At 41.5% G+C, this 24,282-nt stretch overlaps 1 protein-coding gene across 19 annotated transcripts in view; it reads left to right on the forward strand.

Annotated features, from left to right (window-relative positions):
• Positions 1–24,282, forward strand: part of LOC141423317 (uncharacterized) — a 40,607-nt gene that overhangs the window by 10,502 nt on the left and 5,823 nt on the right. For 6 of the 19 annotated variants that reach the window (XR_012448085.1, XR_012448086.1, XM_074074001.1 and 3 more), the window contains 2 exons: positions 6–10,237; positions 10,347–20,192. Coding sequence is in view for 2 of the 19 variants with exons in the window: in XM_074074006.1 (XP_073930107.1) it covers positions 6–95; positions 3,215–3,259 (135 nt within the window). In the remaining 17 variants the exon portion in view is untranslated. The other 13 variants (XM_074074005.1, XM_074073984.1, XM_074074006.1 and 10 more) reach the window with 12 other exon arrangements.

Here is a 24,282-nt window from a genome sequence, read left to right on the forward strand (position 1 = left end):
CTCAGGATGAAAGTGAGTCATCCCCCATTGTGGAGGAACCCAGCATGGTTATGAACCTCAAGGCAGGCATACTGGAGAAGCTGGTAGGCCACCTGGTATGTTCCCTGATCTTTGTGGATCCCCTTTTCATCTCTATCTTCCTGTGCATCTACAGACATTATGCTACCACCCAGCAGGTTCTAGACCTGCTCTTCAGAAGTTGAGCACCACCTCCAATCCAGAGTATTCCCCCATCTCCTTGCTGTGGCTAGTGAATGCCTTGTGTGATTGTGGAGGTTGGAGTGCTTAGAGGACTACACTTACAGGGTACTGGTAGGACTAAGTGAGATGAGCCCTGGGAGTGTTGCACTGTACCTGTCCACAGAATCTGCTTTCCAAGACTATGATCTGATCTGCGTGACTCCCAACTCAGCTTGAAGAATCTCAGATCCTTGGTACTCACTTATCTGAGGCCCCTCACAAACCTATTTCCCATTTGAAATGGATCTCCTTTATTTTATGGAGATGCCCCTGACCTAGCTATGTACAGGTCAGATTTATCTGGGGTGCATGGCATCCCCATACATACTGAAGTATGTAGGATGGAACTGGTTGTTCTGAAATATATGAGGCACAAAATGTGTGCCAGTAAATTACCAGGCCCTTACCATAATTTGGTAAAAGAGTGTGGACAGCGGATTATGAGAAGCCTCTGAGAACTGCACATAAGCAAGATAAGTTGCAGCTCAACTGCTTTCATCTGTAGGCCTAGATGGGCACAGCCCAGCATAAGAACTGCTGTTTCTCCTAAATTATTTATGTTCAGAGAGGTAGGAACACAGGTTTCTCTTGTTACAATATCATGCCCCTCCCTGAGAACAACTGCTCTGCCCTGTTTACATTTGGGTATAGAAGACTCCATGAAGGAAGAAAGGAGACTTTTGTTTTGAGGCTTTTGCCACTGTTTTGAGGCTTTTTGTTATTGGCTTTCTGATGGGGAAGCCTTTTTGATGTGGGAGGTTTTTGGAAGAGGAAAGAATTGCTGAAGGGAAAAGATTGCTGAAGGGAAAACAATTGCTGAAGGAGAATTGCTAAAGGGGAATTGCTAGCAATCTGAGGGCCAAGACTTTAAGAAAGCTGTAGAGTCACTGCAACTCTAGGGGCAAAGACATTGAGGAATTATGCTAAAGAACAGCTAAGAGAAAACATGGGACAGAGCAAGTCTAAGGAAAGAGGATTTAAGCAAGAATTTAAAGAACTGTAACAAAGTAAGGTCTTAAAGAGTAATGATAAAGAAAAGAAGCAGTGAGAGTTGTGCATCTCCACCAGAGCACCCAACACACCTAAACCCACTTTCTGTCTGTCTGTCTACCCTGTGTCTTTTCTGAATCTCCAGTTCCTCCCCCCCCCCCAGTTAGCCCCAGTTAGGTTCATTAATAACTAGGAGTAAGAGAAAGCTCACTCTAACACGGGAGCAAGAGAAACAGCTCACTCCAAAAGAGCAGTTATATCCCTGCCATCCTCAGCTCCATTTCTAGCAGGAAGCCAATCATTAATAATAGACATCATAAGCAGGTACAGCAGATGTGACATCCTCACAGTTCCCCTAGATATAGCTGGATCCTCCCCTACTCCAGTGAGGATTGTGGACCACAGGCCCAGCTGAAAAACTGAGTTAGCTTCTGGTCATCTGGGAGGCACCTGTTGGCATAGAGGGGAAATTTTTGGGACATGGTTTGTGGGGAGGGAGATGGTCAAATTCTGTGTCCCAAACGTCATCTGATTCCCACTGGAGTACTAATGTTGAGGGCTATGCCACTAGAGGAAGAAGACAAGTGCTGTACATTTGGCCTGAGCACCTGTAGATTACAGGGCAGCATAGAGAATCAGAGCTAGGCCCTTTGTAATTCATCATCTTCACCACAACCCATCACAGACAAGCTGTCCCAACTTGTTGCATATCAGGGACACACAGAATGTATGAGGAAACCTATCTTGCTAATGGGCACTCAACTGGTTCCCAGGTGTCTCAGTGGGTACTCAGGAGGTACTCTGTGCTCCTCTGGAGAACACTATTTAGGAAGATGATCCACAATTTGAGGACCACCAGGTTCAGGTGGTTGCCAGGCAAGAGGACATGCCCTAGTTGAATTGACATTGCTGGGGGAAAGGCTCCCAGAGACACACAGGGCACTATGTGTAGAGTCCCTGATCAGGGGAGATGTGCTCATAACATTTTGCTGGGCTCCTTCTCAGAGAGGCTCCCTGAAGCTCCTCACTGTTTACCTTGCCTGACACTGTCTGGATAGACAAATATCTCGGTCTGGGGTGTGCTGTCCTCTGGATAGACAGGGGCATTCACAGTAACCCAGGACCCACAATCCCACTGTGGCAAAGCAGGGAAAGGCAAGGCCAGGTCTCTGATTCTGATACCCATCCATCTGCCTCCAGGGCCATCTCCTCCATCGTTGACACTTGGCTGGACCAATATTCAAATGATTTCTGTCAGCCTCTTGAATTTCCCTGCCTCATGTTACTGATGGCTTACTTGCAGTTAACATGCCTGGAACTGGACAGGCATGTGCACCTTCTTCTGACCCAGTGGGATCACTTAGAGCCTAGTGATGCACAGCAATATGGTGAGGAGCCTGAGGCTCTGAACCTAAAGCATGTGAGTAATGGTCATTGCTGGACCTTGTCCAGAGGAGACCCTAAGAGTATGCCATGAATTAAACAATCCTCATATTCCAGTGAGTGTTGACCTGAGTCTCAAAAACTGTCCTTTTCTAGAGACCAATACTGGCTTATTGGGAAGCCTGAGAACATCTCTGCCTTGGAAAGCCTCAGTGCAAGGCAGTAATATAGGGATCTTGTGTCCTGTAGCTCTATCAGCAGCTCCAGTGCTACTTCTAAACCTAAGTCCAGGTCCTGAGCTAGCTTACTCATAGGCTCAATATCTCCAGCCAGACATTGTGCCAAGCCCATCATATGACTTTTTCTGGCCTACTCTTTTGGCCACTAAAAATGGACTGATCAAGGAGAAGCCTCATCTCTTGGTATTACTGCCAGGCCTGGTAGCAAAACAATTCACACTGATGGATGCTTTGAGTGTCTGAGGAGGGCAGGGTTGTTGCAGGCATCCTCTGGCCTCTTCTTCCCTTCTCTATTATTCCATGGCCAAGATTTGATGTTACCATTGAAATCCCAACTCTACCTTTTCAATTTCCATGACCAGGCCAAGTTTCTTAAGCCAAAATCTCAACTCTGCTTGGAAAAATGAAGATTGGAATGCCTACAGTTACTGTGAAGATTCAGGGATTGGGACAAAGATGTAGCCTGACTAGTGTGTCACCTTGATCTTTGCAGGAGGACTCTCAAGGTATAGCACTCATTACACACCTGGTGTGTCCATAGTAGCATACATAGGATAAGTTCTAGTTATACCAAATGTGTATGTGGACCTGGATTTAGCTTGATGTAGTGCTGGTGGGGGGAGGGGTGGCAGAATGTACTATGTAGCCATGAGCCACTTACTGGCAACCCTGTACTGAGTTTGGATAGGGAAAATGTTCTCACCACCTTTTTCCTTTAGGCCACTCATATGTTGTGTGCTCTTCAGAGTCAGGTAACAAATCCAGAGATTTTTACAAGGCTTTATCCATACCTTCAGTTTCTCAAGCTCAAGCATCAAGCCACTGAGCTCCACTCATGGTCTGGAGGCTGTGGTGTGTTGCAATGTCAGGTGATACAGACTGCTTCCCCAGAAGCAGTTCAAGAATTTGGTGCCCTACCACTGTATGGATTCCATCTGGTCTCATGGACATGAAGTGCAAGAAATACCTAGCACCCACCATCTGCACCACCATCACTCAGTTTAAGACTATGGTCTACTCTGCCATTACCACCTGCCTGGGAGACCAGAGCATGAGGGCCTCAGACTGAGCCCAGGTAGTGGAACACTGCATTGATGTGGCCAGGGTATGCTACAAGCAGGACCTACGGACACTCTCTTTACATTCCTTCTCTCTCAGGATGTGGACTAGTGGTCAGAGCCACTGCTAAGAACCAAGGTCCATTCTTTTCAAAGTTGTGGCCTAGACTATTGTAGAGGGATGGGAAGAAGGTCACACTCTCTGACAGTTTACCTATATAGTTAACTGAAGTCCTTCTATGGTGACACATGGATCCCTTATGGGTCCCTAGAACTCCCCACCAACAGTATCATCAGGTGGGCTGATTCCTGTAGTAGGTGAAGGCAAGAGCATGCAGGAGTTCCATCCATGGCTCACACAGTCATCTTATAAAGCAGTGTGGAGTCTGAAAAACTTCCCCTCCCTCTATGCCATATTCTCTACTTTGTAGCACAATGCCATCTACCTCATAAAGAGAACTTGGGAAGGTCTACAGGATGGTGTACTGCCTCACCAGAAAGTGTACATGTACAGGAGCTAGTATAGCTAGCTCTTCATTGAGGTCAGACATAAGCCCTGGGTACAAGGACCACTGGTGGCACAGCTCAGTCCACATGAACACTGGTCAGTGTGTCTTTTTTCCAAGATTAGTATTCTGTGTCTGCCAGACACTGGGTAGGGTCACAAGATAGATTTTCATGTTCTTAAATTGGAACCATGGAACTCCATGAAATTCAAATAGAACCTCTCAGTATAAATGGAGTTTGGACCTCATGTGGTGACACCACAGAAGTTCTCCTAGAAACTCATGTATGCTTTGGGATCAGTGGAACCATTTCCAAAACTCCTACCCAGCAATTTTGTGTCTTGGTTCTGAAGAAAGATGAAGCTCTTGCTCCTATGTACACTTCTCGTTGACAGATCTCTGCCCTTCCCGCAGGGAGAAATTCAAGAGTTTCCAGAAATTCAAGAAGCTTACAAAGACTCTCTGTCATGAGCATACTCATGCCATAAAGAAAACGCAGATCATCAGGGTAGGTGAGAGTTTGGGGACAGACGGGGAAGACAGATGTGATGTTAGTTCCACACTGAAAGGGCTTTTGGAAATGTCTAGTCTTGTCTTCATGGGTGAGGATTAGAAAGTTGTATTGGTAACTTTTCTGATCAAGGCCAGTTTGAGGAAAAAGAATCCTGGTAATGGGATATGGTGGGAGCAGTGGTTTGAGCCAGAAAGTGGATGAGCCAGCAGAATATGGGGGTCTCTGGCTTCCTGATCAGATAATGGCCCCTGAAGTCTTCTTAGACCCTAATGGGCAAAGTAAGACTTTTATGCCAAGGATAAGACCAGTTGTCTCTGTGGACACCTGAAATCTTTGGGAAAGCAACAGACCCACTTGAGGAAAGAGACCCAGTGGAGGCTGGAGCATGCAGGGGTATGAGACACCTTGTCCCTCTCCCTTTGTGGCTCAGGTCAACAGTAAGCCTACACACTGAGTGGCCTGAGGACAGAAGCCTAATCAGTGGCCACATGGGGACTGATTACCAGCTCCTCTTAAGCATCTGTAGGGCCCTGCACATGTTGTTACTCTTCTGGGGCCTGTCATCTGGTAATGTGGTTAGAACATGCATGCTAACCACATGGGAAGCAATGAGTTCCAAGGGAAAAAAATACATGTACAGGAGCTCTGAGCAAGACATGGCCACAGACTTGAACCAGGACAACACAAATGACAGGAAAGAGACATTGAGTCCTCCCTGTCCTCATGAGACAGGAGTATTCTCATGTGCAATTTGCAAATGATGAAACAAGAAAATTGAGGCCATGCCACAGCATGATGTCCCTAAGAATTAGTACTTGAGTAGGGACCTGATATAGACATAATATACCTGTTGGCAGAAACATGAGCACAACCAAGAAATGGTCCTCCAGGCCTAAGGTTAGAACAGTGGATCAGCAGGGGATGAGAGTGGAGAGGAACATTATCAATACTACTAATTTCTGTGTCAAGAGGAAGTGAATTCATGTGGCCACCTAGAGGCTCTTGCCAGCCATTGTGAGCTTTTGCATGTTTTGTTGAAGTTAGGAACACAGAAGCCTGAAGAACAGCCCCTGGTTCTCACTTTTGGACATTTTGTGTCCACATAAGGGAATACCCTCCCACACAAAGAGTGCTGTATTTCTGATCAGGAAGTAGCCTCCTCCAAGGTTAAGGGAATTTTCCTGGCTGATTTAACTGTAAAGAGCTTGAGGTGGTTTTGTACTCACCACATGAAAGCCTTCCTATCCTCCAAACTGTGGGTTCCAGATCTGGAGTGCTTTTTAACATGATAGAAATGTCATGGCACTTCAACCTTGTATGAGCTGAGGAGGGATCATAAAGGTGAAAAGCAATGCCCAGATCAGAAGATCATCTCAGGAAACTGCCACACAAGTGGCTGGAGACTGGAGGGGTTGGGGCCGTAGAGGCACGGCTTACGTGGTCTGACCAATCAGGAAAGACTTGGCTGTGATGTCACTGTGGGATCACAGCCCCTGGGACAAGGAGAGTTCTGAGGCAGCTCCTGCCTGGCTTGTTGCTATGGCAGCCCAGCCAGCCAAGCAGGAAGAAGCTGGAGGTAGATGCCCCTGTCTTGTTTGGAAGACTTCTCTTTTACTTGGGTCCTAGGGATATGGCGCACATATGCCAGGAATACACTGGTGATCTGAGCACATCAAGATTGGTTGATTCCACTCTTCAGAGCTAGCATAAGTTTCCATGCCTCACAGCTGTTATTGTCCTCAGGCCTCTGTGTCACTTGGGCATGGAACTCACCAAGCTGAACATGCCACCTGGATCTCTTGGTGGTGCCCATGCCGCCTTGGTTTCTGCTTCTACTCCTGACCATGTGATCTCAGGGTTTTGGTTCTAGTCTTGTGTGGCTCTGACTTTATGACTTCAGTTCCATGCATGAAAGGTGTACTGTGATGTCCGTCAGAGAACCTTTGCAGAATTGAATGTCCTTCCTGAGAGTTTTGTGCTGTTCCATTGATTGTGGTGTTCCTGAAACTTGCCATTCTCCTGAGAGGTGGTTACAATTTCACTGACTAGAAAATGCAAGTTTTGTAAGTTTCCCAGGACTTATGTTCCCCAGTTAGTACCTCTAATAGTGTTTTCCTTGAACTTTGATTTTGCATGGTTTTAAAATCTCTTGCTTTCCAAAAGCACAGCCCCTACCCTGTGTCATTTCCTTATCTTGCTTTATATTCCTAGGAGATGAACTTCTGTAGAATTGTGCTCATTCTCTTATTGTGTTTTCTCTTCAAGCTTTGTCCTGTTGAACAGGTGATGTAACTTCTGTCTGGCCATATCTCGAATTTCCATGGGCTGTTGCCTGGGAACCTCCATCTTCATGTCCTGTTTGTATTGTGGACTGTGCCTGTACCTAGTGCTGCTATCATGATACCTTAGCGCCATAGGTAAGCCCAGCTGGTTGTTGCCCTTATTGTATGAAGATCATCTTTTAGTCTGCAGAGCCACAATTTTTTCTTGCATTTTCCTGTCTTCCCAGCTACCCAGGCTCTACTGCCTTTTCCTCTGTGGCCATGCCCTTCATAAATCACTAATGAGGATTTTCTACTTGTGCCTGCTTTGAAGGAACCAGACCACATCAATCCCTAATTCTTATATCAGACAGGACAGAAAATTGTTAAAATTAATGTGAAGGCACCCTGATTACAAAAAACTAATTTCCACATTATGTTATTATTGGGAGAATGACAGGTCATGGTGTCAGTGTTGTCTTCAGTCCCATGTCTCCGGCCCTTTGTCAGTATACATGGTTTGACCAGGTTTCAGTATCTGTACCTCATGGACTCTGACATTACATTGAGAATTTTAAATGATCCTATAAAAGGATGGCAGTCCAAAGGAGATGCCAATAGCAATAGTTCAAAGCTGTCTAGACCATGAGCAACTTAGGCAGTCCTTATACTCTCCTTATTTCCTTTTCCACTTAACATGTCCAGTGCTGAGACTAAAATACAGCCCCATTGAATCTGGAATTCTGAGAATATAAGAACCTTTTATTTAACACACTTAATGGGAAGTGAGTCCAGGGCCAGTTATATCAAGACCCAATAAAATTGATTGTGAACAGATTACATACTTAGGAAACTTAGGGCAAACTTAAATAACTTATGAAATTATTATGTAGTTACACTTCTGTTCCATTCTAAAGTGCTATAAACTTTGAAATGGGGGGTATCTGTTTTGAGGGAGCACTTTGGAGATAGAAAAATGCAGTTGGTGGAGAGTATAATAAAACATAGTGCAATCCCTTTTAAGTTAGATATTTGTGGGTCTAGATATTGGGACTGTTCCTAGAAATGCCTTATGCATACACTGGTGTGGAATTTCCTTCAAGATATTAGAGAAAAGTGTTGGGTTCTCATTGAACTCACCAGTTTCCCTTCATTCTCCTTTTCTAGTTTTCCTAATCTGCTTTTGAAAAACACTCTGAAGCTTTCTTGTAAATTCTTATCCCTATCTATCCAAGGTGACCCAACATTCAGAGTGCCTGCTGTGGCCTCCATTGGTGCCTTCCTTGCTCTTTGCCAATGTTTATGGAAAGGTTCTGCTCCAGGTTGGTCAAGAGGTGATGTGGTTTTCTTTAGTTCTCAGCCCCAAGGCATGACTCTCTCCTCTTTAGTAAAAGGTGGGACTAGACTTGTACCTTGTGCTAGTGGCACCTTTCAATGCTTCCCACACTGCATTGACAGCTTCTTTAACAAACACTTTTGTCTTTCTTTTTTGGCATTGTTATTTGAACTCAGGGTCTCCCATTTGTTAGGACCTCTACCACTTCAGTGGCTCTAGCAGACCCTCTTTGCCAGGATGACAGGCACACCTGACAAAGTACAGCTTAATTGGCTAAGATGGGGTCTTACTACCATTTTGCTCCAGCTAACCTCAGACTACCATCCTCACAGTCTCTGCCTCAGAAGTGGTTGGGATTACAGGCTTTGGCCACTACCCATGGCTTACTCCAAGTAGTTAAGACTGAGGTTTCAACCTTTCATGTCTACTTTATCTGGGTTGTGCTCATATTTCCTCTGTGTTGCCCTCAATGTGAACACTTGGAGCCTCTGATGTTGCTTTGGGGTAATGACAAGAGGTGAAGGTCATACAGGATAAGGGGCCAAAGTCTCCCACTTACAGAGTTCCAATGGGAAGTTCTCCTTAACATCCAGGGACTTATAGATCCTGATCCATGTGAATTACTTGCAGCATTGAACTATCTTCTCATCAATCTGACCTCTCTTTTACTTTCCATTGACTTTCTACAAGCCCAGCCAATTCTCTGCCCTGGGATTCAGTCACTCTTTTCTCTTGCTAGCGTTCAACAGATGGCAGAGCAGAAATCCACCTCAGGATGTGATTGGGGAGAGGCAGAGTGTGAATCTTCCACTTATTGCTCCACTTATTGCTACACTTATTGCTGGTGTCTAATAGTCATCTCCTTTTCACAGCACTTTTCTTTCCACTTTCTTTTCATATTTATAATTTATTTCTAATTTCAACTGACTAGAATGGTAATTATGATATTACCACCAGTTTCCAATGTAAAAGTTTGCACTGTCAGATAATTAAGTGCATATACATTATATACTCATCAGATGAGAATAATGAAAGTTGTTTCTAGAACACAAAGATTATACGTGGCAAGTGTTTTATATGTATTGTGTATATTGGAAATACATTATATCTTTGTGAAAATTTTGTAAATTTCTCCCCTAATACTTTTCTGTCATAGTGTTTTTCCTGAACTTTGATTTTACTTAATTTTTATCAACTCTTCCTTTCCAAAAGCACAGACCATATCCAGTGTCATTTCCTTGCCTTGCCTCATATTGTTGGGAGATATTGGATTTTATTAAATCTGATTTCTTTGAATATTTTAATAAAATTGAAGTACCTTTGTCTCCTGGTAATGTTGTTATTATCACTGAGTATGTAAGAAAGGTCTCCATAATGAAAATATCAGAGTTGTCTATAGGCTTCATATCCTCATTTGACTTTCTGGACCCAACCTACTTTTTTTACTTGATGGTAATGTTATATCCCAAGAAGGGTAAGACAGCAATGGCTGTAGTTTTATTTTCAGAGCTGAATTTGAATGCTTGTTTGAAATGAAGAAACCTGCCCAGATCGAGGGTGATGCTCCTGAAGGCTCAGTTTACCACACACATGAGATTCAACATGGCCTCATTGAGGCCACCAATGTCCTGAAATGGAAGATTATCAAAAGAATACTATTGTTCAGCAAGTGCAGAAAAGAATGCAGATTCCCTCGATCAACATACAGAGGTAGTCACTCTTGTGGTTTTTGAATGCATTTACTACTTGTGATTCTCTATGTAGATTTGAGCTTATCCTCCCATTGTGTTTTCTGTTTAACGTATGTTATGCCCCACAGCTGATGTAATCTGAGTGTGTCCTTACCTTGAATTTCTATGAGCTGCTGCCCTGACAGATCCTCCATCTTCATCACCTGTGTGCATTGTGAACTATGCTCCTCACCAGTGCTATTGTCCAGATACATTAAGCACCACAGGTAAGCCCAGCTAGTTGTTAATCTCATTGTATGAAGAGCATCATTTAAGGTACTAAGTACATGCAGTTTCCCAGAATCTCACAATTTCTTGGCTTTTTTCCTTTCTTTCAAGCTTCCCAGGTCCACTGTCTTTCTTCTTGGTCCACTGCCTTTAAAATTACTTGTACAGTTTTTCTTCTTATGCCTGCCTGAGCAAACTAGAGCGTGTCAATCCTTAATTCTTAAATTGGACATGCACCTGAGAAGGTGCTCTAATTACAAAAACTAAATTGCAAACTAGGCTTTAGGTGTGAGGCACATGCTGACCTGGAATCTGTTTTTCTTCAACCAAATGTGTACAGCCCTGTGCCCATGTTCATGTTTTTTTTAGGACACAATATCTGTATCTTATGAACCCTCACATTAACTGGAGGCTATTAAATGGTACTGGAGAGTTGTTCAAAATGAGATGCTAATTGCAGTACTTCACAACTGCAAAGATCATAAGATTCTTAGTCGGTTTGTGTTCTGTCCTTGACATTGCCAGCGAATCTGGATCTTGAGAATATGAGGACTTTTATTTAATTAACTGAATAGAAAATGGAGTCCAACCCAAACTATATCACAACATAATATGATTGACTGAGAATACAAGATAAGTTCCACATCAATCCATTTCAATTGACAAAGGAGTTATTTGCTTCAAAGTGTCAGAAAGAAGAATAAAATCCATAAAGCAAGTAGGACAGGAGCCAGTCATGAGAGAGATGGGGAAATGAAATGAAAGTGATGGGATCAGTGGTCCACTTAATATCTACAAACCATGATGCCCTGATACAAGCACTTGAGGGTAATGAATGCCTTGAACACACAGATGAGAGTCTCATGTAAATAGTCTGGGATGAGCTATGAGCATCAGTAGATTTAAGAAGCTCCCAGGTGATTCTAACATATTTATAAAATTAGGAGCATTTGTTCATGATGGTCTCAAGTTGTCAATATGGAATTTTTCCACATGTGTGGCTTAATCAATCCATAGAAAAGCTAAGCATCCACTAACTGTTGATGGAATTTATATTTCCCTTTCAACAAACTCTTTGTACATCACAGAAAACATGGTGATGAATGAGTTTGACCCATCACCTCCATACATGAGACACACATGCACAAACTGGTGACAAAATGAAATAAAAAGTAGTAGCTACACTGAAACTCAGTGCACAAAACATACATACTTCCTCCAATTACACATAATGGTATTTAGAATTTTCTTTTGCATTTTTACCATAAATCTGGCTGTTTACATTGTACCATGTTAGCTTCCCAGTTCACTAATGAGATCAAGACCACAATTTGGAAATTTTAATTTTGGTCAGGGATTTTTGATGAAATAAAATCCCCAGATAAAACTTTTCAGTCTCGCTTCCTTGAAGGACATGTGGTAATACAATGTTTGTATGTTTATACTTCTTTTTTCTATTTGGTTGTGGTGCTAGGATTTGAAGTTATGGTGTCACAATTGCTATGCAGGCACTTTACCACTTGAACCACTCTGCCATCCCTTACTTGTGTTAAGAATTTTCAAAATCTGCTCTTACGAATTATTTGCTCATGCTGGATTTGAATCATGATTCTCCTGTTCTCTTCCTCCTAAGCAGCTGGGTTTACAGGTGTGAGACACCAGCTCTTGACCTCTATGCAATTTTTGATTGCTGTGAAATACTAAAATGAAAGTTTTCTGAAGAAGCAGTATAGAGATACAAAAATACAAACAGGGGAGAGTGTACTAAAATATATTGCAATCCCTTTTACTTTAGATGTTTGTGGGTCTAGCTACTGGGACTATTCCTAGAAATGCTTTATGGGTCCCAGTATGGAATTGCCTTCAAGAAATTAGAGAAAATAGTTGTACTCTGCTTGAATTTACTGCTCTCCCTCACTCTTTCCATTTATAGCGAATTCTTTTTTCTGCTCTTTCTTGATCTGCTGTGGAAAAACATCCCAAAACTTCCTTTTAAATTCTGATCCCTGACTAGCCAAACTGACACAAATCGAGAGTGCCTTCTGTGGCCTCCATTGAGTGCCTTCTTTGCTCTTCCTCAATGTTTTCTAAAGAGGGTCTGCTCCAGGGTTTCAAGAGATCATGTGGCTTCAGTTGAAGATTAGCCCCCAATCATCACTGTGTCCTCTTAATAAAAGGTGGGACTGGACTTGGATGTTTCCTAAAGCCTCCTAGATCTTTTTTCCTGTGGCTTTGCCAATTTTCCACCCACTTTTCCTTTTGGGCTCATAAGAGGTGTGTTTCTCCCTCCCAGAGAAGTCCTTTGGAATATGAATCATGGGTGGTAAGAACACCCATCACCTAGAAGTGTGGAAAGTCCTGGGTTTGTTTAGGATAAAGAGGATCAGGAGGAAAATGACTAATATCACCAGCTGCTGGGTGGGACAAGGAAGGGGCCCTGAATCCTGATCCACAAGCTAGACTGAAAATTTAGAAGACTTTTCTCTGCATTGTTTTGTATGCCATATTCTACTTTCACCAGCCTGAGTTTCAATAGTTTAGCTCATTCTACCACAGGAGCTCAGGTGATCTTTGCCCTCTGTCATCACTTGACAATACTTCCTGGTCCATCTATGACCATAACCTGAACAAGACTCTTATTTGATTTCTTTCTCCCTCTCTAAGATACCAAGTATTGCTGGAACTAACCAGAGATATTCTGATTGAAACAGGACTGTATCACAGAAAGCACTTTTCCCACTTGAAGATGTATAAAAAACAAACCAACTGAATTGCCAAATACAGAACACTGAAGAGTTCATCATGATTGGATTTCACAACCATGAATGTCTCTTGACAATTTTTACTCCAAAAGGCCAGTTTTATTGGAGAAATCACATTTACCTAGTCTCTAATTGTGATGAATACCCAAGACCATGGCCAAGGTCCACAGACACTATTGAGAGACCTTAATCCTAGCCCTTACAATTCCTACCCTGCAGAAAACCAATGGCAGGGGCAGCTGAAAGAAGACAGCAGATCAAATTGAACCCTGTTGCAGGATGCCAAGTGGTAGAAACAAACAGTATTAGTGTTTAATATTTTTGCTAAAGATGTGTAGCTTGAATTTAAGCACATGAGGAATATAGATCAGTAAACAAGACAACTGACCTATCTTCTTCAGTCATTTCTTTGTCTATATTTGTTTTTGTTCACATGCTATATTGAAAAGTACATTTTCTCTATGAGTTGTAATTTTAATCCAAAGTTAATATTAATTAGAATAATAATGTTCATTTATGTTAATCACTGTGGACTCATATTTTTATTAAAGTTCAATGTTATCTTTTATTATGGTGATCAGTTTTGGTGATAAGGATATAAATTAGTACAAGCATTCTTATTTTCCTATTTATATTGTACACTCTCCCATATAAATTAGGCTATATTTACCATAGGTAGAAAAAGGAATTTATAATAGTTCTTTCTCCATTTTGTGTGTGTGTGTGTGTTGATATTTAGAAAATATTTTATGGCTTTGTGTTTAGCATTACCCTACAAACATTTTTGACATCTTTAGCATATTTTAATTAAACATCTAATAGTTGTTCTGTAAGTTTCATATGAAACCATTCAACTTCAGCTGGGGCAATCAATGACGTTACTTGCTTTCTTCATTTCTATGCACTGTGCCTGTCCTTTATAGTGCCATGTCAAGCCAAACTATTTCTTCCACCTTATCCACACCTTGGATTTTGATTTAGATCAAAATTGAATCTATTAATCCTCATGAAAACTGAGTGTCCTCATTCACAACTTGGGTAGGATTCATGCTTGACTAATCTTCAGAATGGAGTTAGGAGGCTCTGAGATTTGCAATCTTCATATTCCTTTTCTACTGCCTTGACAGGTAGCTTAGAGGATAGAAGGTGCTTGAGTATTAGATATATTGCCTTGCTTTTTGAGATAAGCATGGTATGTATTTGGATTCTGGATTTCAGTTTTGTTCTACTAGGACATGGAATTTCTACCAGCTATTTCATGCCTTCTTTTCACTGCAGGTGTGTAGTGGATGACCATTCAGGTCTCCTGCCTTTCTTCAGCAATTATGAATTCCCATGTTTGAGCCCTCTGTCCTGGAAAGCACCTTCCTTTAAATTCCCCAGTGGCTATTGTTCTAAACAAAAGCCCTGAAGTGTTTGGAGTATCCACACTCTCCCTCTGGGAATAAGTCTTCCAATGTTCTGCTATGCAGAGACCTTTCCTCTGCCCTCTATTTGAATAGTCTATGCTTCTTCTTTTCTGTTACATGGCTTCCAGAACATGCTAAACAAAATCATTTAAGGTCTATGCTATTGTCTGGCCCCTGGTTGCTGGGGAGAAAAGTTAATAGTGGCATTTTTAATCTTTATTAAAACCTAGGCCTTTGAAATATATGTTGAGAGATTCAGCTACGATTATCATACAGGACCTGTACTCACCCATTATGTATTTCTTCAAATGCAAAAATTCACTGACACTCAAAAGTAGACTGAATCACATAGTACTAGACTGTTCTATGTTTGCATGCAACATATTTGTGGCAAAGCTGACTTGGATCCCTTTGTGTATATACCCAGAATTGGATCATATGGAAATCCTGCTTTGAATTTTTTTTGAGGGACCTCCATAGTGACTTGCAGAGGGGCTGGACTAATTTTCATTCCACAAAGCTGCTTATAGGGGTTCCTTTTCTTCACATCCTCACCAATATTTGTTGGGGGTTTTGTTGTTGTTGTTGTTTCCTTGGTGGTAGACATTCTAACTGAAGTGAGAATGAATGTCAATGTATATCTGCCATTAAAAAATATATAATATTTATAGCTTAGATAATTTGATACAGAAAAATCTTTGCTTTCATTCTAAATTTGGAAGATCTATGCCACTTCATAGAAAGAGTAATAAAAAGTACTAAAACCAAACTTGTCATTCTCCATTCATGTAGCTTAAACAAGTTTTGTACATGACATGTATGTAGCAGCAGTTTTAAGTTCCCTTTAGAAAAATTTGAATTATAAACATTTATTATTGTTTTCTGTTAAATACATGAACTAAAATCAATGGCACCAATTTCCTGCTTGAAGAAAAAAGAGAGGAAAGTGAGATGAATCTGTCTGAAACTGGCATCTGACTGTCTGGAACTTTCCTGGAGCTGTTTAGAAAACAACCCCTGGGAAGGGATTTATTTTTTTTCCCTAGCCAGGTGTTCTTCAGTCTAGTAATGATTGAATCTCAGCATTGTGTTCATTAACAAGGAGAAAAATCTTGCACCTCAATAAAAAACATTTCAGAAGATCAATCTATGTATATCTATCTATCTATCTATACTTGATTTGTAAAAACAATCAGAGAAGGAGATAGAGAATTAAACAAAATGTATGGAAACAAATTAGCTGGACATGCAAACTAAGCCATGATTCACCAAGAATTTCAACAAGTCACAAATTTCATAGTTGCATATTGGGGAGGCAGACAGAACAACAAAAGATACATTTCTCAACCTCACTAATAAAATGTGGCAAGATCATATTGACTACAAGGGTCCAGATCAAGGTTAAATAAAGCTTTCAATCAACAGTGATTATTGTGAGCTGCAGCCTTTGATAATAGGTTATGGAGAGCTGATACCTGCTACATCTCACCACAATGTAGTCTAGCCATGGCTTCTCTACAATATTGTGAATTTAGTGTGGGAAGTTGGAAAGGAAATAAAAACACAGGAAACTCCAAATAATAACAACACAAAATGACAATAATGGAAAACAATAAAAAGCACAGCAATGAATTCATGAACTGGTTTTAATTCAGAAGATCAAGGGATCATTGGTTCCAATTTGCATTCATCTCTACAGTAAATAAAACTTCGTGTTAAAACTGGTTTATACATCCATAACACTGTTTAAAATCACATACACCTCAATGTTTTTTATTCTTTCATAAGCAAAGGTATCACTTTTCATTTCCTCTAGTGTATTTATCTTCCTTTGAAGTCTGGGGTGTTGGAGTTTTGCCACTAGAAATTTGTGAAGAAGTAGAGAAAAAGGCATATACATGTCTCCATGTTTTTCAGTCTAGTAGTGATTGAATCCCACCGTTGTCTCCACTAACAAAGAGAAAAGTCATCTATCAGCAGAGGAGGAGCAACTGGAGCCAGACTGGACAACGGGAGACAAATCAGGCCAGATGGACACCTCCCCTAGGAAAAGCAAGAAGTTCCATAGGACTACAATGAGTCCAGAACCCTAGCAGCAGTATAGCTCAGGCATCCTCAGAGTCACAGCTAAATGACATGGTGCTGAATACAAGTTCAGCTACTGTATGATCTACTTGTTTTCTCTCCTGGCAGCTAGAGTGAGGAGATTCTATTGTGTGGACAGGGAAGACACTCAGGACACTGACAAGTTCAGTCCATTTCTGCAGAGTGCTGAGAATGATGCTCACAATGAGGTGGCTATAGGGCCTGCAGAACACCATAGGCCTAGTGATGATGAGAGGGCTACACCCCAGAAGACAGGCTGCTGAGGACAATGTGGAACTCCTATGCCAACTGTCTACAGAAGATCAACTGTCACCACTGTCCCCGGGTCTTCCCTTGCGCCAGTTTCTTCCAGGGGCACAAGTTCACACACACTGACATCCATTCGGACTTGGAGACATTGGCTGTGCCAGGTGAGGTGCTGGATCTCACAGCAAAGTGCAAAGAGCTCTTTCTTCACAGGAAGCCATGGAGCACAGCACAGTCTCAAAGGACCCACCTGTGGAGGAAGCCAAAGCAGAAATGGTCTCACCTGGAAATGGAAAATGCTGTTGTGAATGGGAAAAGAGACAGGCCCCAAGGAGAACCCAGAGCCAGAAGAAGGACACAGCATCGAGGAGAGCATAAGGATGGTAATGACCTGGAGGAAGGCATAGCCAGCAAACAGAGCCTGGACTTTGGATTTTCCACCAAGCTGGTGGACTTCACACTGGCTTAGGGTGAAGCAGGTACCATGGACAGCCAGGTCCCAGTGCAATAGGACCAGAAGCATGACTGCAACACCTGGGGAAATACATCAAGTTCCTTGGTACTCTGAACTGACACAGGAATGCACATGGCTTCCAGGAGCCCAAGGAGGAGAAAGAGGCACAACTGGAGGGCAAAGGTGCCAGCAAAGCAGTGAAGGAGCTGAGCCCGAGGAGAAGTTTGCCATCAATATGTTTTTTTTTTTTCAGTTATTGGTCTTGAACTCAGGACCTATACTTGAGCCACTCCACCAGTCCTTTTTTGAGATAGGGTCTCGAGAACTAGTTGCCTGAGCTGACCTCAAACTGTGATCCTCCTGATCTCTGCTTTCTTGAGTATCTAGGATTGCAGGTGTGAGCCACTGGTGCCTGGCCAGTCAATGTAGTTTGGGGTTGCATTTCCTAGGTGTCTGAAATGTTAAACATGCTTTCACATATTTATTGGCCATTTGCCTTACTTCATTTGAAAATTATATGATCAGTTCATTTGCCCATTTAATTTATTAGATTGATATTTTGGTGTTTGATATTTGAGTTCTTTATATATTCTGGGTATTATTAATCCTCTGGTGGATGAACCTGTACCTTCACTCCAGTAATTGCTGCCTTTGCTGTGCAGAAGGCTTTTAATTTAATGCAATCTCATTTGTGAAACCTTGATAACTTGGTTTTTCTCTTTTTTTCTTTTTGATTTTTTTGTTGTTGTTGTTTTTGTGCATTATTGCAGCTTGAACTCAGGGCCTTGAAGTTTCTATGCAGCCACTCTACCACTTGAGACATGCTGTCAACTATTCAATCCTTACTATCATTTCCTAAGCTTTGGGAATTGCATTAAATCTCTAGGTCACTTTTGATAGTATGGTTTAACCATTTTCATACTATTAATTCTGGTCCAGGAACATGAGAGGTCAACCCATCTTCTAGTGTGTTCTTCAGGGTTACACCATTTTCATAGTAGAGGTCTTTAATATCTTCAGTTAAATTTGTGCCTGTTTTTGTTTTGGTTTTTTGAGGCTATTGTGAATCCGAATGTGTTCCTGATTTCTTTTTCAGTGAGTTCATTGTTGGTGTATAAGCAAACTCAAATTTTTTATGTTAATTTTGTATCCTGATCTTTGCTGAAAGTGTTTATCAGATCTAAGTGTTTTCCTGCTGGAGTCTTTCAGGTCTTTTACATATAACATCATGTCATTTATTAACAGGCAAAATTTGACTTCTTCCTTTCTTATTTGTATCACTTTTACTTCTTTCTCTTGTTTTATTGCTCTGGGTAAAATTGTATTGAATAACAGGGGTAAGAGTAAACATTCTTGTCTCATTCCTAATTTTAGAGAAAATTCAGATTTCACTATTTCAGCATAATGTTAACTATTGGTTTGTCAAATATAGCCTTTATAAAGTTGAAGTATGATCCTTATAATCCTAATTGCTTCAGAATTTATCATAAATAGATGTTGAATTTTATCAAAGGTATTTTCTGCCTCTACTGAAATGATCATGCATTTTTGTCATTTATTCTATTTATGTAATATATTGTTTGTATTGATTTCTTATGTTGAGCTTACAAATATTTGTGGTATGAAACTAACCAAATGTTGGCATTTAATCTTTTTAATGTCTTGTTGAATTCAGTTTGCAATGATTTTATTGAGGATATTTGTATCTGTGTTCATTAAGGATTTTGGTCCATAGTTTTTTCTTTATATTCTGTCTGTATCTGGGTTTTGTATCAGAATAATATTGACTTGGCAAAGTTGACTTAGAATTAATGAAAGGGCAACAACTAACCAAGTGACAGAAAAAAATAACATAAAATTGGAATGTATGGAGGAATAGGTCAAGGGTAGACTGTCTACTCTATAAGTACAAGCTTGGAGTTCAAACCCCAATCTTATTAAAAAAAACAATTATTAAAAAAGCAGAATCTGGAAAAGAAAAAACCTTAAGTGTAAGAATTATATTGATAAAGGGCAGAAAAAAATTTAAATGCCAGTAATTTATTCTCTTAGTATGATTTGTAGCTTTTTGTTCTATATGTTTTAATCCAGTTAAAAATAATGGATGAATATTCAAAGAATGCGTAATAATTTTACATTGGACAACTTTTGTAGTTTTCACTTGATAAAAAGACATAAGGTTTGCTCTAACGTTAAAGAAATGGACTTCTGGGTAACCATGAAGAAAGTGTAACTTGTTGAGAAACTATTTCTTCTATGATGATTTTGTACATAAACAGCTATGAGCAAATGAGCCATGATAAGTAAGCTTTGTTGTTTTTTAGGAATGACACGTGGTGGTATTGGCACAAGAGCACACAGCTACTGCAAATAAGATGACTGAGAAGTCATAATAAGCAGTAACTTCCAAAGACACCAGGTGACCTTTCCTATCAAAGTGGCCTGGGCAGTTGGAATTCAGGGGATCCTGATGTTACATGACACCCTCCACCTTCTAATTGTGTCATTGTTTGTTCAGGCCATTACCTGGCACTCTGAGTCCTACCTCCCTCACTCCTGTTTTCTGAGTAGTCTTTGGCTCTGACTTAGGCATCTTGACCCTGGTTTGAGGAGTTAAGGATCTCAAGAGGGGTGTTAATCAAAATTTTCTCAACAGTACGTTAGCAGAGTTATTGTCATCCCTTAGACCCGATGATACCAATTTGATTTTACGTGTTTTGGTTTTTTTCTTCACAGTCCTTGACTTGGCTTCTTCAGCCACAAACCCCATCATGGCAGGATCTTTCAACCCTTTGCCTACTCGAATACCAGAAATGAACATCCAAGAAATCAATGAGAAATTGCACTTTCAGCTGAAAAAGAGTAGACAGCAGTTCTGAGACCTCAAAGAGAAATTTCTTATATCTGAAGCTTATGCATATCCCCTGCCCAACCAGCTATGGAAATGCAATAAGTTCTGTAGGGTCACAGTCATCCAAGTAATGAGTGAGCACCTATTTTCTATGAGAAATGAAATGTCTCCAAAACTTGATTCTTAACTTCCCTTCATCAAAATAAAGTTCATCCTTCCCATATTCCTAGAGACATAGAAGTTCATATTTCTCCCTGAAATTGCTAAGGATAGAAAAACTGTGAAACAAAGGGTCACTGAATGTATAGGATGGGACTCAGATTATAATCTCATTTATTGATTTCTGATGCAGGCAGAAAATTGTCTGGTTCTCTCAAGAAGTGATCAGACCACTTGTATTTGGATCCTTTCTGTACTGTGTTAGATCCCTGAAGACATAGCATCAGTTTTGAGGCCAACACAAAGGCCTGGCACTAGTGAATTACCCTCAGTTTAAGCTTTAATTGATTTCAAATTGGTCAAACCTTGTGTTGGTCATCCTTGGGACATGGAAAGAATGCACAGCATCTGCTTCAAGGAACTAATGAGGACTCTGCGGCATCGTAGGTGACCCCACTAAGACCAATGAAAGCCTGTTGAGGGGAATCACTAAGACAGGCTGGAGGAAAGACTCTTCTTATGAGCCCAGGAGTGTTGTTTGATACTCTGCAGAGCAGTGGAAGGTGCATCTGAGATATCAGAAAATCTGTAGTACACCATATTTGGGGTTTCACATCTCCCAAGGTCCACGGAAACTTGGTGCAGAAAGAAAACAAACTGTTTGTTCAGTCCTTACCCCAACTTCAAAAAGACAGATCTGTGAGTTCTTAGAATCAGCTGCGTTCTGCCAGATTTGGATACCTAACTTCTCCTAGCTAGCAATGCCTTTGTATTAAGCCACAAAGGAAGGTGAAAGGGAGCCCCTAATCTGGGAATCTGCCCAACAACAGGTTTTTCATGCCATCAAGAAGCATTAGTCAGTGCCCCTGCTCTGGGACTCCCAGATGTGAGAAAGTCTTTCTTCCTCTACGTGCATGAGAAAGTGGCATGCCAGTTGGAGTCTTGACCCAATTCCTAGGCTCATGGCATTAGCCAGTGGCTTATCTCTCCAAGCAGTTGGATTCAGTGGCAAAGCTCCCTGCTTATGAGCTCTTGCAGCCACAGCCTTGTTGGTATCAGAGGCAGAAAAGTTAGCACTGGGAGAGGAAATATTTGTTAGGGTCCCACATTTTGTAGTGACTTTAATAGAATACATGGGACATTATTGGCTGACACCTGCCAGGATGGTCTGATACCAGAGCATGCTCTGTGAAAATCCACAAGTGAAACTAGAACTTGTCCAGACTTGAAACCCAGTAACCCTCCTCCCATTGGCTGCAGGGCTTCCAGACCATGACTGTGTTGAGGTGACTAATGACTTCTTAAGCTAACCTGATCTCGGTGACAAGCATCTATCTCAGCCTGATCTGAACTATTCACAGACAGGAGCACCTTCCCTAAAAAAGAAAATAGATAAGCCAGTTATACAGGGGTATCTCTGGATTCAGTCCTGGAATCTTGGGCTCTAACTCCAGGCACATCAGTACAAAAAGCTGAACTCATTGCACTGATACGCAGCCTCGTCCTGGCAGCTAAAAAGACTGTTAACATATACACAGACTCTAAATATGCTTTTACCACTCTTCATGTGCATGGGGCTAAATATAAGGAAAGAAGATTAATTACCTCCGGAGGAAAAGACATCAAATATGGACCAGAGATTCTTGAACTCCTGTGGGCAGTGTGGGCCCCCAAAAAGGTCTCTGTTGAGCATTATCCAGATCATCAGAAGGCCAAGTCTGTGGTGGCATTGGGAAACTGGAGAGCAGATCAGGAACCTTGTGCAGCAGCTCTCCGGGTGTCACCCACCCTGCCTGTGGCTGTAACTGCTGCACTGCTTCCTACCTCACTGACAAAATGTTTTCTACATTACTCCTGTCTTAAATGTGAGTGGTTTACTCAAGAGGAAGAAAAATATTATAGAGGGGGATGGTTTCATCTTGCAGATGGTCAGATAGTGATTCCAGAGACACCAGCCCCCACCTTTGTAAAGAATGCTCATTGGAGCTCTCATATGGGAAAGTCAGCCCTTGAGCAATTGCTGAGCCAGTATGTCTATGTGCCCCACCTCACCAGTCTACCCAGCAATATTTGTAAGCAATGTAACAAGTGTGCCAAAAATAACCCCAAGCAGGGGTCCCTCTTTAAGCCAGGAATCCAACATGTGGGTAGTTCCCCTTTTAAAGACTTAAAAGAAGACTTCACTGAACTGTACCAAACCAGAAGATACTAACATCTTCTGGTGACTGTGTGCACAATCTCTGGGTGGATAGAGGCTTTCTCCACCTAAACAGAAAAGTCTCAAGAGGTAGGATGTGCTTTACTAAAGGAAATAATTCCCAGGTATGTGATCCCCATCTCCAATGGACCAGCTTTTGTGGCAGAAGTTCTTAAACAACTGACAAAGGGACTAAAAATGAGCTGGAACCTTCACACAGTGTACCAGCCTCAGAGTTCAAAGTTGAAAGAATGAATGAGACACTGAGAACTAAGATGAGTAAATTTTGTCAGGAAACACACCTGACATGGGACCAGGTCTTGTCATTGGTCCTTCTTAGGATCAGATGTAGTCCTACCAAATAGACTGTGTTCTAGTCCTATGAGATTCTCTACAGAAGTCCACCCCCACTAATAAAGGACATTAAGGGAGATCTAAAAGAGATAGGAAATGTAACTTTGATCCAACAGATACATGGCTTGGGAAAGGTGCTCAATGACCTACACTGCCATGTTTGGGAAAGACTCCCTATTAGCCTAACCACTGATGTACATTCCTATAAGCCAGGTGACCAAGTCTAGATAAAGGAGTGGAATCTTCAGCCTCTCCAGCCTCAGTGCAGAGGGCACTATTCAGTGATCCTAACCACTCCCACAGCAATCAAGGTGACAGAGATCACTGCTTGGATCCACCATACCTGAGTAAAAAAGGCAAGTCCTGAGTGGAAGAGTCAACTGGATTCCAGTGATCCCCTCTATCTGATCTTGAGAAGGGGATCTTCAGCCTTGCCCTAGTCACAAACCAGAAGCTGACTGAACTACACATGGCAGAAGCTTGAGGAGTCCACGGGACAGATAGTTGATAGACTTATTTCTCATGGGCAATGGTCTATGGCGGTGTTTGAGTTCTGCCGTCCCTTACCCACTTCTCATTTTGTTATTGTAACCTTGTTTTGGTCAGTAGAAATAACAGTAACTGCCACAGCAGGACAGAGCCAAATCAAGAGGCTCTTACTGACAGTCTTTCTCCAATGGACAGGATGTGGTATTGTTCTTGGTTGCTTCTATTCTGGGTTCACACTACAAACCTAAACCCTCAATTATGGATCTCCAAAAGAGAAAGATTTAAAACAATGTTTGGGGCTGTAGTAATTATTGTGTTTGGTTGTCTTATATGCCCATGTATGCTGCCACTGGTCATGCAGTCCATATTAAGCCTGTTTAAAAACATGGTGAAACAAAAAATGGCTGCACAATTGTATCTGTTACAAGGTTACTGAAGAGTAAATCCCATCCCTGAGGATAAAAATGACAATGGATTTTGATAAATAATGTGTCAAAGCATCAAAGAGGGGAAAGTTGGAGCAAATGTGGCTATTTTTCTGGGATTTACTATGTGTCTGGAATAGGCTTTGGATTTCCTACTCTGGGGCCACAAGCAGCTTTCTGGAAGCTCAAAAGTGTCACAGACCTCCAGGTAGGTCCTGCAAGATTTCCTCTAACTGTGACCACGGTCTGTAGGGGGTGGGTAGTGGGGAAACTCTGCACCAGCTTTTCTCTCCATAACTGGCTTGTCTTTCTCACCACCTGTGACCCATCTACTACAAAAACCCC

This window comes from Castor canadensis, chromosome 5 (genome assembly GCF_047511655.1).
Source record: "Castor canadensis chromosome 5, mCasCan1.hap1v2, whole genome shotgun sequence".
NCBI classification, from domain to species: Eukaryota; Metazoa; Chordata; class Mammalia; order Rodentia; family Castoridae; genus Castor; species Castor canadensis.